Below are 17,239 nucleotides of genomic sequence, written 5' to 3' on the forward strand. Positions count from 1 at the left end.
AGATGTCCCTGTTTATTCGGATCTTACATTTTGACCTCTGTTTTGTTCATTCATATAATGTTGTCTATCTGTATTGTCTAATTACATGTGAAATTTGTGGAATGTGGATGTGAAATTCTAAAAAGTTAAATCAGAAAAGTGAGTTTTTAAAAACTGGTATTAGTCATATGCCTTAATAGAAGTACACCTATGAGTATAATTCTCTGTTGAAGGTCTATGGGCAGCCTTGACTCTGTTGAGAAGTCTGTTTTAGGTCTAGCTTTTTGGTAATATATCGGCCCTCTTTTTTGTGTTAGGGACTAGAGTATGGTAGTCTGTCTCGGGCTCCTTTGTTCCTCCATGTGTAGGCTGTCTTTCCCTCCTAACAGCACAGTCTTAAGGCTGTGAGCCTTCCTTGGCTTTGGATCCTCATTTGTTTTGCTGAATTCCTCAACAGCTTGATTTTGAGAGAGTTCTCAGACACTCCCCTCTCAGCACTCAGGGTATGATTCCTGTCTTGGCAGCTCTTGCCTTTGAAGTCTGTGTCACTGGCTCTGGCAAGCTGTTGTCTATATCACTTCTGCTGTGGTGTTTGATCTCTTACTTTCTTGTAGGATCACACTAAAGAGGAGCTGGATTCTTGGAAGATTGTCAGAGTCAGTGAAAATTTCCGAGTGATTGCCCTGGGCTTGCCAGTGCCCAGGTACTCTGGGAATCCATTAGACCCCCCTCTCCGTTCTCGATTTCAAGCCAGAGATATTTATTTTCTACCCTTTCAGGTAAGTATGCCAAGGACATAGTGCTTGAAATGTTTTTTTTTTTTAATCTATAATAAGACATTAAATTCTATATCAACATTAGTATATTTTTATTTTTGTTTTTATTTTATGTGTATGAATGTGACCCACTCATGCGTTTAGTACCCGTGGAGGCTAGAAGAAGGCATCTGATCTCTTGGAACTGAAATTATAGACAGTTGTGAGCCACCATGTGGTTGCTGGGAATTGAACTCAGGACCTTTAGAAGAACAGTCAGTTCTCTTAACCACTGAGCCATCTCTCCAGTACCCCCTGAATGTTTTTCTCTTTAAAGGGTGCCTTTGCCTTTATTAAATAGAATGTATCAGGAAATGCTGCAAATTACAGTATTTTCTTACAAGTTTGGTTTAGTTCAAAAGCATTTGTGTTTCATCTGTTGGATTCATTATTAATTGGTTGTATATGTTTCTGCTCTTTAGGACCAACTAAAACTATTATATTCAGTTGGAGCCAATGTTTCTGCTGAGAAGTAAGTGTACTTTATAAATATTGGATGATTAAACATTTAATTTGTTTAAAAATTAAATTTGTTGTTGTTAAGCTAAAAAAAAGTTGCTTAACAGTTTAGTTTGTCCAGTCTTTGCAGGGGCTTCACAAAGACACACACATCGAAATGAGTCCAAATTCTGAGCTGGCCTTCGCAGACAGACGAGAGTGAAGCCAGATCCTAAGGACTTCAGCACAGAGCGGGGCCTTGAGAGCTATGCTTTCTCCTCAGCGTTCAAACACTTTCAGTACCTTAGCTTTGAGCTTTAGGAATGTGGGGATGAGGCTCACATGGTGGATTTAGACCAGGTTATGCAATCCTCACATATTGTGATAGACTAGAGGAAATGTCTAGATAGCCAGTCAGTTTCTGAATTTTTAATGGGATATTATATGAACCATTGTCCTTTAAGAACTCATAATATATTTCATGTTTCTCAGATTAATGAAATCAGCTTATTTTAGGCACAATGTACATTTTGCATGTTAAAGTTATTCAAATACAATTTGAACATTGTCCTCTCTAGAATTTCTCAGCTCTTGTCCTTTGCAACAACCCTCTGCTCCCAAGAATCCTCTACACTCGGGCTTCCAGACTTTCCCTTAGACAGTTTGACAGAGGCAGTTCAAATCCTGGTAAGTATAAAATAATTGAATGATATATATATATATATATATATATATATATATATATATATATATATATTTCTCCTTAAATGTGGCAGAGGCGAATCGAAGCTTATCATTGGAGCTTGGTTACTTGAGTTGTCTTGTCATTATTTTCTATAAAAGGCCTGAGATGGATGTGTGCACTGGAACAGACTGCAGACACAGTGGCATGCTTGGTCTCTGGGGAACTTGCAGTTTTGGAGGGAGAGGTAGAAATGCAGCCTGCTGAGGCTTCCAGGGGAAAGACAGCTTCAGCAGAACAAAGAATAGATACACTTAGGGAAGGAGATGTCTAGGGGGACCCAGCCTGAGGCAAGGCAGCTGAGCTTTCCCACCCTAGTTCCCAGGAGTCACTGGTTAGTGGTTATCCTAAAGCACACAGGTTTCTAGGTGCTGGCAGGTCTCCCAACTTGTGAAAAAAGATGTGCAAGACTTTTACAAGGCTGGGAAGGGAGAAGAAGCTGGGCCACATGCAGAGAGCATAAGAGCAGACCTGAATACATTTGCAGGGAACATAGTTATTTTCTCAAAACATGTGGCGTCCTGTCTGGAATGATGGGAAAGCCTTCAGGGCAGAGGGCACATACAGAATGTTCAGCCACAGATCAGCCTGGAATGTTTGCAGAATGAGAACAAGTTGTATTGTTAGAACTAAGTGTTTGCGGTAGAAACAGAGGTTAGAACCCTACCATGAATTATTTTGTTGATGAGTAAGGCTGCTTGGGTTTTATGGGGAGGGAGGAATGGCTCACCAAAGGTTGTGAAGTAGATGGAGTGTAATGTGACCACTTTTATGTTAGTGGAGATACCCCTGTTATAGACCAGAGAGTAGAGATCCTGGTTCACTGCAGAGAATGGGAGGAGGCTGTTGAAGTGCTGAGTAGGCCCTGCTGAGGAAGGCATCATCTGAAATAAGACTCTTAAACTTGTTGCTTTCCCGCTGTGTTTGCAGGTAGTCAGTCGGTCAGCTTTCCTATCTATTGTTTACATTGTTGTGTACAGCCAGCACACTTCTTGTTTACTAAGGTCTATGTATCTCTTTTGGGTTTTCCTCAGTAATTTTTACTTTGAAAATTCTCTAATCTGAAAAAAAAAAGTTTAAACATTGCAAGGCAAATAAATCCTCACAATCCCTTCAATTAGAAGCCCCTGCTAACATATTGCCACCCCGCTTGCCCACACACCCCTCTACTCCCAGTTTTTTCTGAACTACTGGAAGGTAAAGGCAGTATTTTCTTAAAGTGGAACCACTAAGAACTGGAGCGCCCTGTACGTCCAGAACCCAGTGTTCTCGCTCCATAGCTTGTTAGCAGTGATTCAGGAGAAGGGTGTAATAGGCAGCCCATACAGGATCTTCTGTTTATTCTTGGCAGTAACTCTCTGAATGATGTGAACAGACTTGAGCGCAGTGCGATTTGGCTGAAGAATTGGAGGCTAATGAATACTTTCTAACTTTGAAGTTATAATTGTGAGGCTTGATGGATGTAGATGAGATTAATTCAGAATAGTAATAAAGGATGGAAATGTGGTGCTTTGAGTGACTAGGCAGGGAAGACGTGAGCTCTTGCAGTGTGTCAGATCTAGATACTGTAGGGTCCTATGTCAGGTAGCTGAAGGCTTTAATCCAGAGCCCCAGAAGGAGGCCAGAACTTAATAAAGAAGCCTGGGACCAGCCATACAGAGGAAAGGTGTGAGTGAATGCATGGCTCTCTTAGGGATATGATGCAGGGCAGGAAGAAAAGAAGGCTCTGGTTTTTTATGTTGCTGCAGGATCCTTTTTTTTTTTTCCCCTGCTTCTGGGAAAATAAAGCAACTTCAGCATGATATGTACATTTACGATACATTGTCTGTGACTGAGCTGTTGCTGACCTCTATATATGTCTGCTTTTACATAGGACTCCTTTCCCATGATGTCAATTGAACATGCAATCCATTGGGTGTATCCTTACACTCTTTTACTAGGACACGAAGGGAAGATGGCTGTGGAGGGTGTTTTAAAAGTGAGTACCTGCTTTCCCTACTTCTCCACCCTCCTCATTTCATGGTCCTTTCCGTCTGCCTCTTTTCCTTGTACCCCTCTTATTTTTCCTTACCTGTCTTTTTTTCTTTGTCTTCCTTTTTCTCCTCTTCTGAGACAGGAAGCATTTGGTGCCAATAACAAGAAAGCAATGGTGGGAAGCAAACCCTCAGGTGTGGGTGTGGGTGTGGCTGGGAGATTTGTTACATGGGACAAATAAAAATACAGCTGAGCAAAGGTATGGTGTGTTCCTTACAGTGTTCATTATATATATCTAGCTCACTGCTGAAGAAAGGTTATGAACACAGACAGAGGAAGACGTGAAGGACCCTGAGGTACTGGATTGGAAATGGGAGATAGGAACACCAAGTATGTTGCTTTTCAGTGCATACACATCAGAATTGTCTCTCCTGGGAAGATGTGAACAAGAGTCTTCCTGCCCCAGATGGAGCACACACAGCATAATAAGGAAGGGATTCCACCCAAATCTAGTTTGGTGCATCAGAGAGTTTAAGTTAGTAACTTACAGGGGCCAGGAGAGCTTACAGTTGGCCACACTGTGTACCCAGGGTGTGTCCTGTGGGCCTAGTGCACAGCCTTGTGAAGGTCTTGTGTGCTGCCACCCGAGAGATGCTCATACACTGTGAACCTGCTCTCCCGTCCACCAGGGAATGGCAGTGGGCATCCTTGTGAAAGTCTTACGATAGTAAACATGGCAGCTCTGATTTCAATATAACAGTGGCCGTGTCATGAGCAGAAGATGTTACCCATTATGTATGAAAAGATGTGTGTGTGTTTACACATTTTCTAGCTATGAGGCCTAACAGAGCCTAGAAACTATGATCACACCAAGTGCCAGAAAGTCTAAATCCATGTCTGCTAATAGGATCTAATTCCTGAGAATTAGGGCTGAACTAAAGAAGAGGAGATCAAGGAGATTTTCAGTAAATGATGCTGGCATGTCAAAACCACAGAAGGACTTACTGATTTGAACATTAAAAGTAAACAGAAATTGATGATAATTCATTGTATAAAATAGGTATCCATCCTATTAAAAAATTTAAATATGGAGGGCAAGCAGCTCTCTTTGTTACTGTAAAATGTGTGCCAACAAATATGGAAGAAATTATATAAATTGAAAAATCACTATTAGGCCATCATTAGATTGATGGTTGAGTTAGGAAGGTGTAAAGTGTGCATGCGTGTGTGTGTGTGTGTGTGTGTGTGTGTGTGTGTGTGTATGTGTATGTGTGTACATGAACTTTCATAACTGGATATTAATGTCATCTCTGAATATCTCCTTGCAAAATGCTTAGTTGACTTTAAAATAGGAAAGCGATATTTTTATAGTCACTGTCAACATGACCAGGCAGAACAAACTGACATTGCATTGGCATTGTGTGCCTCTCAAGCATTATGCTGGGAAGAGAGCCTCATTTGTCAGGAATCCTGCAGAGAATTGAGGATTTGAGTTAGATTGTGAAGAAAAACAGTATAATCCTGGGCTAAGGGACACTTTGCAATCCATGAAAGATAATGGAAGGCAACTGAAGAGTGACAGTGGCTACAAGTCCTGTGCCTTCCTGCAAGGTCTTTGGTCACATAGGGACAAGAGGCATTGCAGGTACAGCTGAGAGCATGTACATGGTTATGGGTTGGGTAGCATGGTTGTATAAATTTCTCATTTAGCAACTTAGGGAGTGATTAAATTTGCTAGAGTTCTTGCTTTCAGGGAATAATGAACTCTGGTGTTTAAGAGTATGGACTATCATATCTTCAGCTTGCTCTCAATTTGTTGATAGAAAAAAAAATGAGTTGATTTTACGCATGTATGTGGAGTAGTAGGGAGGCTAAAGCATGCTGGAACTGTGACAAGGAACTTGCGTGAAGGTGAAATAGAATTTTTTGTATAATTGTGTCCTTTGATTTTCTTATGTTTGAGATTACTTCAAAATAAAAATTGCAAAAATTTTAAAAATATCTAACATTTAAAAATTTAAGAACAAGTATATAATGTAATAAGTTAAAATTTATAATGTATTAATAGCCTATAATGTATTTTTTATAATTATGTAGAGTTTATACAATTTTGAAATGGGTTTTAATATCCCTGGTGTAGTTTTATGATTAAATTTATGTTTTTATTTTTGTCCTCAATTGCTAATTCTTGGGGCATGCTTTTCTTTTAAAATATTTATAGCATAGTTTTTTCAGTGTATGACTAAAAATGCTGAGTTCCAAAAGGCTACAAATACCTGGTGATGTTTTGTTAGTGTATATTTATGTGTTGATATAAAATTATTGGCTTACTAATTAGCTCCCTCTTGGGAAGGACAGTTTGTTTCTCTTTCACATCTGGCTAAAGATGTAGATTTCTCTGTATAGTTAAAATGTAAATACCGTCTAGACCTCCATTATCTAAAGACCAGGTTTTGACAGCCTTAAGTGTTTCTTCAGGGTCTTGTTTAGGCAACCATATTTGTTGAGATTTCATGGTTGCAGCAACCAGGTCATGGCTTTGAAGATACCATGTAGAAATAGGCATCTTGGTTCTTACAGTCATTCCTTCCCCGCTTCCATGATTAGCTCTAAGCCTTAGACGTATGGGTTGCATTGTAGATGTACTGACTGGGGCTGAGCAGGCCCCATAAAGTCTTTTAATCTCTGCTTTTTGTCCAGTCTTGGATCTCTAATAGCTTCTATCTGCTGCAGAAGGAATCTTTGATGAAGCACAAGAACTACACTCATCTGTTTGTTGACTAGTATTTAGAACATAGTTAGAAATTGGCAATAGGAAGTTATTCTACTGTGACTTGTCCAGCCATGGGTAGTTGGCGAAGTTTATAGTACCAAGTATGAATTTTCACTTACTGAGTGGGCATTTAAATTCATATCAACAGCTAATAGTCACCCCACAACAAAAGTACCACTATGTTGTACCACTGGGGATATCTTGCTGGGACAGTCCTGTGGTCCATAGGCTTTATAGCTGGAAGGGTAGTTGATTTTTCTCCCTTGGTAGCTTGCATAGCACTTTCAGGTACTATGAGTGCTAGTCTTCAGAGAGAAGGTTTCCAGGTGAATTCCAGACCAATTTTTCCCAGTCTTGTATTTGAAGTATGTGGTGTTTCCATAATAGAGTCTTACTTTTAAGTTCTGGAGGGCACCAAGGACAATGGCAACAGCCTGTATTGGTTTGGGAACCTCAGGGACCTCCCTGACCAACAGCTGAAAAGGAAGCTTCCCATGTTTGGGGGGTTTGTTAGTCCATGGCTGTTGGGAGCATTATAACCCTATGTGGTCTAATTTCACGTAAGCCCCACTCCCACATATGTGTGTATGTATTCTATACAAGTTTTTAAGCAAGCTTATAAAAACATTTCCATGTGGCTTTCTTAGACATCCTCGGTGGTATTTATCCCCCTTCCGCCTCTCTGCTGCTGTCCTTCCTTGTGTTTCCTCTTATAGCACTTGTGTCCTGCTACCATTCTCGATGGTTTGAGGGATAATGCTCCCCATGGGTTCATGTGCTCGTTAGTCTAACTGCTTGGTGAGGATTAGGAAGTGTGGCCTTGCTGGAAGAGGTGGTTCATTGGGTTTCAAACACTCAAGGCATTCCCAGTCAGCTCTCTGCCTCCTGCTTGCGGCTCCAGCTGTCCACACCTCTGCTCTCTGGCCATAGACTCTCACCCTTTGGAAGTGCCAGCCCCAAAGGAACGCTTCTTCCTGTAAGGGCCTTGCCATGATGCTTTGTCATAGCAATTGGAAACTAAGACACCATGTTTCTACATGTCCTTCTTCCTGCCTCCGTTTCTACTTTCCTGGTTTCTGTGTCTACTTCAGGAGTTGGATTTCTCAAGGAGGCAGTAATGCTGTTTCTCTTAGCTTTGCCCTTCTTTTGGCCTTGATGCTAAGGGAAGCAGAAAGCAGGCTAGTGGTTCATGTTACAGACAGAAACCTTCTAACTTTGGTAGTAGGTGTTGGAATTACTTTTATTAGAGAAGAAAAAGTGTGACTTTGTTCGTCACCTTAATTATCTCACCTGCAAGTTAAATTGCAGCCATAGCTCGCCTGAACCTAAGGAGCTGTTACTCACACTGACTTCTCTCCACACACAAGTGCTGAGTGTCCTGTCCTAAAGTGGAGCAGGCTGTACACTGCCGTAGCTCTTTATCTGTTTTAGGGCACTCTGACATATTTGCTGCCTTAAATTTCTCTCTCTCATTTTCTCAAGGCATATCTTAAGCCAGCTTATGTCTGAACAATAGCCTCAAATAGTTTTGATAGGAAATATGAAAGTTAGTGAACTTCATTAAATTCAGAAAGGGTTATAATAAAGGAGTAGACATATCTATTCTAATAGAACAAATCAAGAATGGATTTATATTCTTTCATAGATATCAAAAATTAATGAGTAGTTGCATTTGAATTTTAATGTAATCATTTAATTAGGCTGCATTTTAAAGAAAAACCTACTACCCCCTGAAAATGCAGTCAGCTAAAACTCAGAATACTCCTCCTCTTTCCTGAACCAGCTATAGAAACGGCTGGAATGACTTCAGTCCCCAGACGGTGCTTGTCACATGATGCTCCTGTTCTTAAAACATCTCGGTAGCCATGGAATCACTTGGAGCTTTAGTTAAGACTCTGAAAGAAAATACTTTCATTCTCATCTTGCCATGCTTTGAGAATGGTATGCTTGCCTGCAGTTTAGTAACAGATGCATCCAAGCTTCTTATAATGTGTCTTGGCTCTCAGCCCCACTTAAGTAGGGCTCCGTCATAACAATGACTAAATTAGTATGTTCCCTGGAAGATTTAGAGAGGGTGTGCCACTCTTGTTCATTGATGATATAGTCTGAACCAACTCTCTCTCTCTCCTCTCCCTCTGTGAAACTTGAAAAGATCTTGCATTTAACATTTTTATCCAGCTCAACAAACATTAATTGAGCATTCATTATTTGATAAATAATTGCCTACATAGTGAATTCTAGAGATGCAGAAACAGATGCTATCTGATCGCTTCTCTTGGAGAATTTACAGTCTGGTTAGGGCAGCAGACACTCTAATAACATTTTAATGTGGTGATTTTCCTAACACTGTGGCTAAAAAAAGGAATGGCTCTGGTAAAAGCGATGGTTCAGTGAAAACAGGAATGCAATAGGCATAGGTGGGTGATAGCCGTGAGCTGATAACAGTTAGCATGAGGGGAGACTGAGCACGGGTGAGAGGTCGAGAGAAATGAAGTGAGCTCTGCAGAAATGCTGCCAGTTACCCTGAGCAAGCAGAGACCGCAGCGTGGGAGGATAGACAGCTCCTTACAGGGGTCTCTGCCTTAGCACTTTCTAGGTGGCTTTGTCTAGCAACTGTTAAATTCCAGAGCTCTTTTGATATTAAAGATAATTGCTTGGTGCTGGTACAGATACTGAGTCCAGGTGGGGCTTGGTGGGGAGGGGGGTTCTTGGCAGGAGATTTCCAGGTTTACTGTGTTGGGATCCCATGGCTATTTTTACTGGGCTTTGGGGTCCCTTGTCCATGTCAGCAGGGTATTCAAGGAATGAAAAGGATAAATGCTCAAGGAATCATTACTGTATGAGTGTTAGTTGAATTCATGAGGAATTACCTAATAGGTTCTGGGAGCAAGAAGAAAAGAAAAAAGAAAAACTGGATACTGAATACTGGAAAAAGCAGCATTTAAGAATTAAGAAGAGAACTCTGTGGAGTACTGGGGAGGAAGCTGAGGAAAATCAGCCAGGATACCATTATATTAATCCAGTTGAGAGATTCTGGGAGCTTTGGCCAGCTGTGAGGTTGGTAAGAGGTGCATGCATTTAGGTTGTTAGGAATAGACCTGAATACAGGGCTCAGTCAAGTAATCAAGGATAATTTTAAGCTTTTCGGATTGTGGAATTTTATTGATGAAGTTGATGTTGGAGAGTCTGTAGAAAATCTAAACTCCATGTTTGAGCTTGTTTGATGTGCATGTTTGATATCCGCATGGAGATGTTAAAGGGTCTGTGGCAGGCACAAGTTCAGCATTTCATAGATTCACAAGAGAAAAACCAGGAGTTATGAAAATAGATGATTTCCAAAATTATCTGTCTGGATATGATAGGATTGTTTTTTAAAATAAGGAAATATACCTAAGTCCTCCTGGAAACATGAAATGTAAAAGGATCCCTTCCCATGGCAGTTTTGGTATCCAATCAACTGTGACTGCACCATGTTCTCACATTAACAGATGTGAGCTCTGGATCTCTTCAGTCTGGGATTAATAAATGTTTTGATACCTTTCTTTCTCTGCTCCCCACAAAAATGTAGCCTATATTCTATTGCATAGGTTTGAACACATTAATAATAAACTCAGAGTTACTAGTAATAAGTTGGTGTCAAATTAGGAAAAAGAGTCAAAGTGTGTCCTGTTAGTGTCGTTAAATTGAGAGCAAGCCCAGATTTGAATTCTTGGCTTCTTTCTACCCGTGTTTTCCATTGTCCCTTTCTGTCTGTTGTTTGAGTCTGAATCTGTGCCTGCTCAAATGCTGTCTTGTGAATCTGTCCCTGTCTCTTTGTGTGCCCACATGTGTCTCCACGTGTGTTTCCTCTCTCATTTATTAAACTGAACAGAAAGCATCGTATCAGGGGAGGAGTGAAGGATATTTTACAGAGAGCTGTAACTGTTTTATAAGGGGTGAAGTAATTGACTCCATTTGACCCCAGCTCACCCAGATAATACAATTATAAAATCATTCTTAATAGACTTATTAACTTGTATCCATGTGGGATTTATCATTTGTGATGGATATGCACTTTATCAAGCCACTTTCACCCTATTTTCTGTTCCTAGCAGATAGTTATCATAACATATGAACAAACACATATATTACCTTAGGCCAGGGGCGTAGAAAAGTTCATAATTTAAGATTATGGCAATGCACTAGCTTAAGTTATAGAAGTTAATCACATAGGGAATCCAAAGCTAGTAAGGTTGTTCTCTTAAAGATAAAACAGGCTGAGTACACAGTAAGATAGCAGTCTCAAATGAGCTCAAGGTATTTTATTTATACTTGGCTGTGAGGTTCATCTAAAGTTCTAGTCTCTTGGAATGCAAGAGATACCTTTACCATAATGTATGTTGCATTCTTTCAGTTGATAACTTTTGTTGAGTGGTTCTCTCCTGGTGCTTCCTAGAGGGATGTTGTTAGGAAAATTAAGGAAAGCTTTCAGAGTATACTGAGAGGGAAGAGGTGGTAAAAATAGGGAGAAAATGAGTTTATGAACTTTTGCGGTAGTTTGTGGATTTACCAAGAGCAGTGTTAGCGAAGTGGGAATATAATCCAGATGGGTAGATGAGCACCAAGGAGACCGGGAGTTAGAACAGGATGTGCTGCTGCTAAAACGTGTACAGTGCTGAGCGGAAGCAAAAGATGCTGGGGGTCTACAGTGATGTAAACCCAAGAAGTGTCTGTTATAATGAGACAGATAAACATCTTTATAGGAACAAAGGCCAAAGTTCATGGGTACATGATCTGTAGGCCTTGGGTAACAAGGGGGCATTTCTAGAACATCACTGTACCTTGCTTTGGAGTGATATAAACATCGTTTTACCAGAGGCAGAATGATGATTCCAGTAACTTTGATGAGTTTTCAAACAGGATTATTTTATTTTAGGTACATGAGTATTTGGCTTTCATATCTGATTGTGTACTACATGCATGGCTGGAGCCTGAGCAGGCCAGAAAAGGGAACTGAGTTAGAGGGTTGCTAGCTGCCATGTGGGTACTGGGAACTGAAGCTGAATTCTCTCCACGAACAGTCAGTGATTAGTTCTCTCTCCAGCCCTCAAAGCATAGGTCATTTTGAGGATGAAGGGGAAAAATTCCACTTGCATTTTTAAGGATTATGTATTTATTTGTTTATTTATTTATTTAATATATGTGAGTGCATTGTCGCTGTCTTCAGACATATCAGAAGAGGACATTGGATCCCCTTACAGATGGTTGTGAGGCACCATGTGTTTGCTGGGAATTGAACTTAGGAACTCTGGAAGAACAACAGTCAGTGCTCTTTAACCGCTGAGCCATCTCTCCAGTGCCCCCATTTGGATTTCTCTTTAACCAACTTTTATTGACTGACCCTTGTCTGTATCTTAGGTGTGATTCTGGGATCTAGAGATTGCAGAGTGTGTCAAATAGATGTATGTAGTATTTTCCCAAAGGGCTGACATACTCAAAAGGCTGTGTATCTGAAGGCTCTGTTGTGAGAAGAGGGACACCTGGATTGCCTGCTGATACCCACTAGCTAGGTTCCCATTGTTGACTCCTTGGGGGAGTGGCCACGCTTTGAGTAGCTATTGACAGGAAAAGCGCCCCATAGGAACAGCAACAGGATTACATAGTTAGTATCTGATGAACTAGGTCTGTAGAATTTCTCTTTTTGTGCCCCATAGCCTAGAAATAAGAGAGAATATTATTTAATGCAGTGTTTCTTAACCTTCCTAATGCTGAGACCCTTGAATACAGTTCCTCATGATGGTATGACACCTAACCATAAAGTTATTTTTACTGCTACTTCGTAAGTGTGATTTTGCTACTGTTATGAATTGTAACAGTAGCTCTGCTTGTAACATAGGCCCTGACTTCAGCCCTGCATCATTGTCTCTGGGGAGAACACACCTTTAATTCCACCTGTTTGTTTCTCCGGACACAATGGCTGTTAGGTTTGATCCAGATGCATTTCATTCCTGGGCCGTGCCTTGCTTTCTGTTGACTCTCCCTTGCAATACCATGTCATCCATGAGATCCATGTGTCACTCCGTGAGATCCACAAGTCATTTGTTGGTACAATGTGGAAGCAGTTTTCACCACACTATTGTACACTGTGTGGATTTTGTAAAGCATTGGAATTCCTTTATTATGGTTGCACAAATAATTTTTTTCTTAGTTTTTTGGAAGGCAGTGATTGCCTGTGGTATCTAAGTCACTGTAGAATGAAGACTTAACTGGGCCATTGTTTTTGAATATTGAGTTTGAACATGATTTTCTTCTGAATGCTGTTTTCTGGAGTTCTGTCATCCTTTTCAATAGCAGATGGTTGTTCATGCATTGGCCTGCATATATCTTTCATTTTAGTGATAATGTTCTAAAATCAGTATAAGTGTTTCTGTTTAATATTTTTTAAACTCCTCTGTTTTTCATATTGAACAAACCCTATGCATGGGGTTTTGAATAAGTTAAGCTATCTACACAAAGGTACTGCTGAATGGTATCTGAATTCTGTTTTCCTGAATTTAGGGGACACATTAGCAGCTGTCCCCTGACATGAGTCTGTTTCAATAAGTTGTTTCTAGAGTTGAATCATCCTTTTTTAGAAAATTGTAAGGTTGAATTATCAAGAAGTGTGGATTATGAACTTGTGCCAGCTCAGGAATGGAGAGTTTCTATTTTGTGTTAGTAGACTTCAAGGCCTATTTTTATATCATCTTTAATTATTATTCAAGAAGAAAGGTATTAGTAAAAAGTAAAACATTCTCATTAACTTCAAGCCTCTGCTTGTATAAATAACGTGGAAATAATTTCAGTTCTAATTAGATAGGATTCCAGTTATTTCACATTCTGAAACAAAAGGTAAATTACTTATCTTTCTGGTAACTTACAGCGCTTTGAGCTCCAAGGTTCTGGACACTCTCTGCTTCCTAAGGAGATTGTAAGAGTGGAGAGGACGACTGACAGCCATGGCTCCCATGCCCACGTGACGATCCAGGTCTCAGGGAAAGAGGTGACCATTAAGGTACTTCATCCTGGTTTATTCATCCTAAAATCTGTCCCATGCTGGCTGCTCCTGTGGCCTAAGTTAGGTCCTTGATCCCGTGCTAAGTCCTGGACTCTGCTGCACCTCTCTCGATCCATTATTTTGTGGCTACATCTGCGTGGTAACCTAAAGCTGTATGGGAAAAATTCAGAATGAGGAAAGCCTTCCTTCACAAATCAAGTGTTGATTAGCAAACATATTTTGTGCTTTGAGTTCTCACTCAGGAATAGTGCTTTCTAATGGATACCCACTGGCAGAGGGAAAACTGGTTTCCTCTAATGGAGTGTCACTGGTACATCAACCACATTCCTGGGCAGGCCCCATGCCCAGAAGTAGTGTGCAGCAGAAAACAAACTCCATGACATTTGTTTCTTTCTTTTTGTAAGCTCTTTTGTTTGTTTTGACATTTTTTTGTTTTATTGGTTTTTTTGTTTTGTTTTGTTTTTTGTCTTGCTAGAGAAAGAACATAAAGCAGATGGGTAGTGGGTGGGGAGGATCTGGGAAATGTTGTATAAAAATTAATAAATGTGGAGAAAAAGTAGTGCTTTTAAACCATTTCTCTAGTAGAGACCCTGTCCTAGCTGCAGGAGGCACTTTGCTTGGAAGCTGTGCTGTTGAATACTGTTTAGAGAGGGGAAGGGGTGTGGTCCTGGAGCTCCTGCTGCTTGGTCAGCTTCATCCTTTACTTCTAACCATTGCTGTAAGGACTCCGGGATCCCCAGGAAACACAGCTTGAAAATGCTGGGTACAAGGGAAGTAGGGAGGAACAAATGCTTGCCTTCTTATGAGTGACTAAGCAAAGTTGTATTATAATAATTTGTTTTAATAGGGATATTGATACTTACTCATGTAGCTGTACTTTTTCTTAGAACTAAATATCAGTTATGACTATCATGATCCAGGCAGTTTGTAATTGAATTTAGTGAGTATTTATTGTATAGTAGGCTTTTGTTGTTGTTGTTGTTTTGTTTGTTTGTTCGTTTTTGTATACTAGATATAGGGAGACTCTCTCAAAAAAAAAAAAAAGAAAAGAAATGAGAAGTGTTGGATGATGCAAATGCAGTCTAGGTTTTTGTGCATAGATACTGTGTAATGGTTATTCAGATCACCTTGGTAAAGACCCTGCAAATCCATTGCCTCCTGGCCCTCCCAGTTAGCTTTTTATATTAGAACTAGACACTTATCTAAACATTACCCAATGTATATACAATATAGAAAGTAACTTATTTATACATATGATTTTTAAGCTTATGTATGAGCTAAAAATAAATTTAATTTAAAAAACATCCCTAGAGGGGCAGAAGAGACAGCTCAGTAGTTCGGAGCTCTTTCTGCCCTTCCAGAGGACAGGGTTCAATTCCCATTACTTATGTCAGGTGGCTCAAAACTACCTGCTGCTCTAGCCCCACTCACACAGGCATACCCACACAGGCATACCCACACAGACATACATACATATACATGAAAAATAAATTTTAAAATAAATGTCCCTTGAGAAGAAAAGAGCAAGATCCAAAGCCCAATGATTCTGGGGAAAGAGAAAAACTGAAAAGCAGAAAGCAGGTGAATTGGAGGGAATATTTGCACAGATAGATACTGGAGAGTAGTAAAGTATGAAAGTGGAGAGGAGCTGGCCATGCTGTCAGGAAAGAGCAGGGAGCCAGCAGGGAGACTCAAGTTTATGAGAACTTTGCATTTTGTACTTATAGCTGGAGTCTAAGAGAAAATAATGTCATGCTGACTAGTATTTTTCTTAATCACCAGTTAGAAAGAACATTACAATGACATGTTCTGAACATACGTAATGGTTAGGGTCTTCAATTTTGGAGGAATGACTAATGTAGAGATTTGATAAGGATCATCAGGTTGGAAAGGAACAATAATTGCATAGAGTTGAATTAAAATAAACTCATAAGGGGCCTTTGAGTGAAAATTATGTGCTTCCTATTACTTATCCTTTGAAAAACATGTATATTTTATTGCCTTTTTAAATTGACAGGTGCCAGCTGGGACCAGAGCAGTAAACCAGCCTTGTGCTCCTGACCATTTCATTCAGACTCTGAGTCACAAACAGTTACTGGCTGAGATGATACAGTCTCATATGGTGAAGGACATATGTTTAATTGGAGGGAAGGTAAGAATGGCAGCTTCATCGTAAGCATTCGCTCTCAGCTTTGAATGGACTCATCCCTCACCTGATGGTGTTTCCGTTTGTAGGGCTGTGGGAAAACGGTCATCGCTAAGAACTTCGCCGCTCTCCTAGGATACAGCATAGAACCCATCATGCTTTACCAGGTATGCCATTGCTTTCTCAGACTTGGCCTGCAAACAAATGTGTTTAGCCCATCAGTGCTTCTGACCTGTTGAGTATTTGACATAATTTATAACTACAGTAGTATTCAAATTAGAGAGCAGCAATACTTGTTTGGGGGTTTGACCGAGCATTGTAGACCATCTGATGTGTATACTAAAGCAGGACCTGACGTTCAATAGAGATTCATCTTATGAACATGCACCCTCTGCACACTCTGAATACGTTTGTTAGTAATGGGGAAGCCTAGAGGCTGAGTATTCTCTGATGTTGAATTCTATCTTCTGGGCATGCCATGGTGCAGTTCTCTTGAGATCAGAGCAGATGACAAGGCAGCACAAGGGCAGACCACAAACAACTTCAGAGCACCACTGCTCCCCGCTCCCCCACACACTACAATACAGGGGTTTCCAGTTCCTGCATGGGAGACGTTTCTCTGCTGCTAGCTGCCTGCCCACAGCATGCTGCCATGCTTCTGCAGCTGATCCGTCACTCAGGGTCATGTACATTAATCTAGTTGCTTCTCCTGTTTTTGGTCTGTTGTTGATGCCCTATCTGGGTTGCACAGGCACTTGTTCCCATCTCTACAGAAAAAAGTAATGGAAACAGATGATTATTACATCATTATAGAAGACATACTATGTAACATTTGCCCCTTTGCCCACTTTTGCCCATATAATTCATGGGAACTAAGTACATTCACAATATTGTATAATCGTTACCACTTTAAAATCTTTACTACGGGGATGGGAATTTAGCTCAGTGGTAGAGCGTTTGCCTAGCAAGCTCAAGGCCCTGGGTTCAGTCCTCAGCTCTGGAAGAAAAAAAAAGACAAGATAAAATCTTTACTACATTTGTTTATTTTGTGTGTATGTGTGTGTGTGTGTGTGTATTGTGGCATTCATGTGGAGTTCAGAGACAACTTCTAGAGTTGGTTCTCTCCTTCCTCCATGTAGGTCTCAGGGTTGGACTTAGGTTGGCAGGGTTGGTGGTGGATCCATTCACTTACTGAGCCATCTTACCAGCCTTACTTGCTTTGTCTAGGACAACTTCTTCTCTTCTTCCTCTCTCTTCCTCCTGTTTGTCCTCCTCTTCTCCTCCTTCTCCTCCTTCTCTTCCTCTCCTCCTCCTCCTCCTCCTCCTCCTCCTCCTC

At 40.5% G+C, this 17,239-nt stretch overlaps 1 protein-coding gene across 1 annotated transcript in view; it reads left to right on the top strand.

Moving 5' to 3' along the window:
* Nucleotides 1-17,239, top strand: part of Vwa8 (von Willebrand factor A domain containing 8) — a 349,402-nt gene that overhangs the window by 87,151 nt on the left and 245,012 nt on the right. The window contains exons 6-12 of the mRNA XM_031362757.1: nucleotides 594-758; nucleotides 1,217-1,266; nucleotides 1,811-1,919; nucleotides 3,848-3,952; nucleotides 13,623-13,754; nucleotides 15,775-15,909; nucleotides 15,993-16,070. Of these exons, the coding sequence (XP_031218617.1) occupies nucleotides 594-758; nucleotides 1,217-1,266; nucleotides 1,811-1,919; nucleotides 3,848-3,952; nucleotides 13,623-13,754; nucleotides 15,775-15,909; nucleotides 15,993-16,070 (774 nt within the window). The remainder of the gene's footprint in view (nucleotides 1-593; nucleotides 759-1,216; nucleotides 1,267-1,810; nucleotides 1,920-3,847; nucleotides 3,953-13,622; nucleotides 13,755-15,774; nucleotides 15,910-15,992; nucleotides 16,071-17,239) is intronic.

This window comes from Mastomys coucha, unplaced genomic scaffold (assembly GCF_008632895.1).
Source record: "Mastomys coucha isolate ucsf_1 unplaced genomic scaffold, UCSF_Mcou_1 pScaffold9, whole genome shotgun sequence".
In the NCBI taxonomy this organism is placed as follows: Eukaryota; Metazoa; Chordata; class Mammalia; order Rodentia; family Muridae; genus Mastomys; species Mastomys coucha.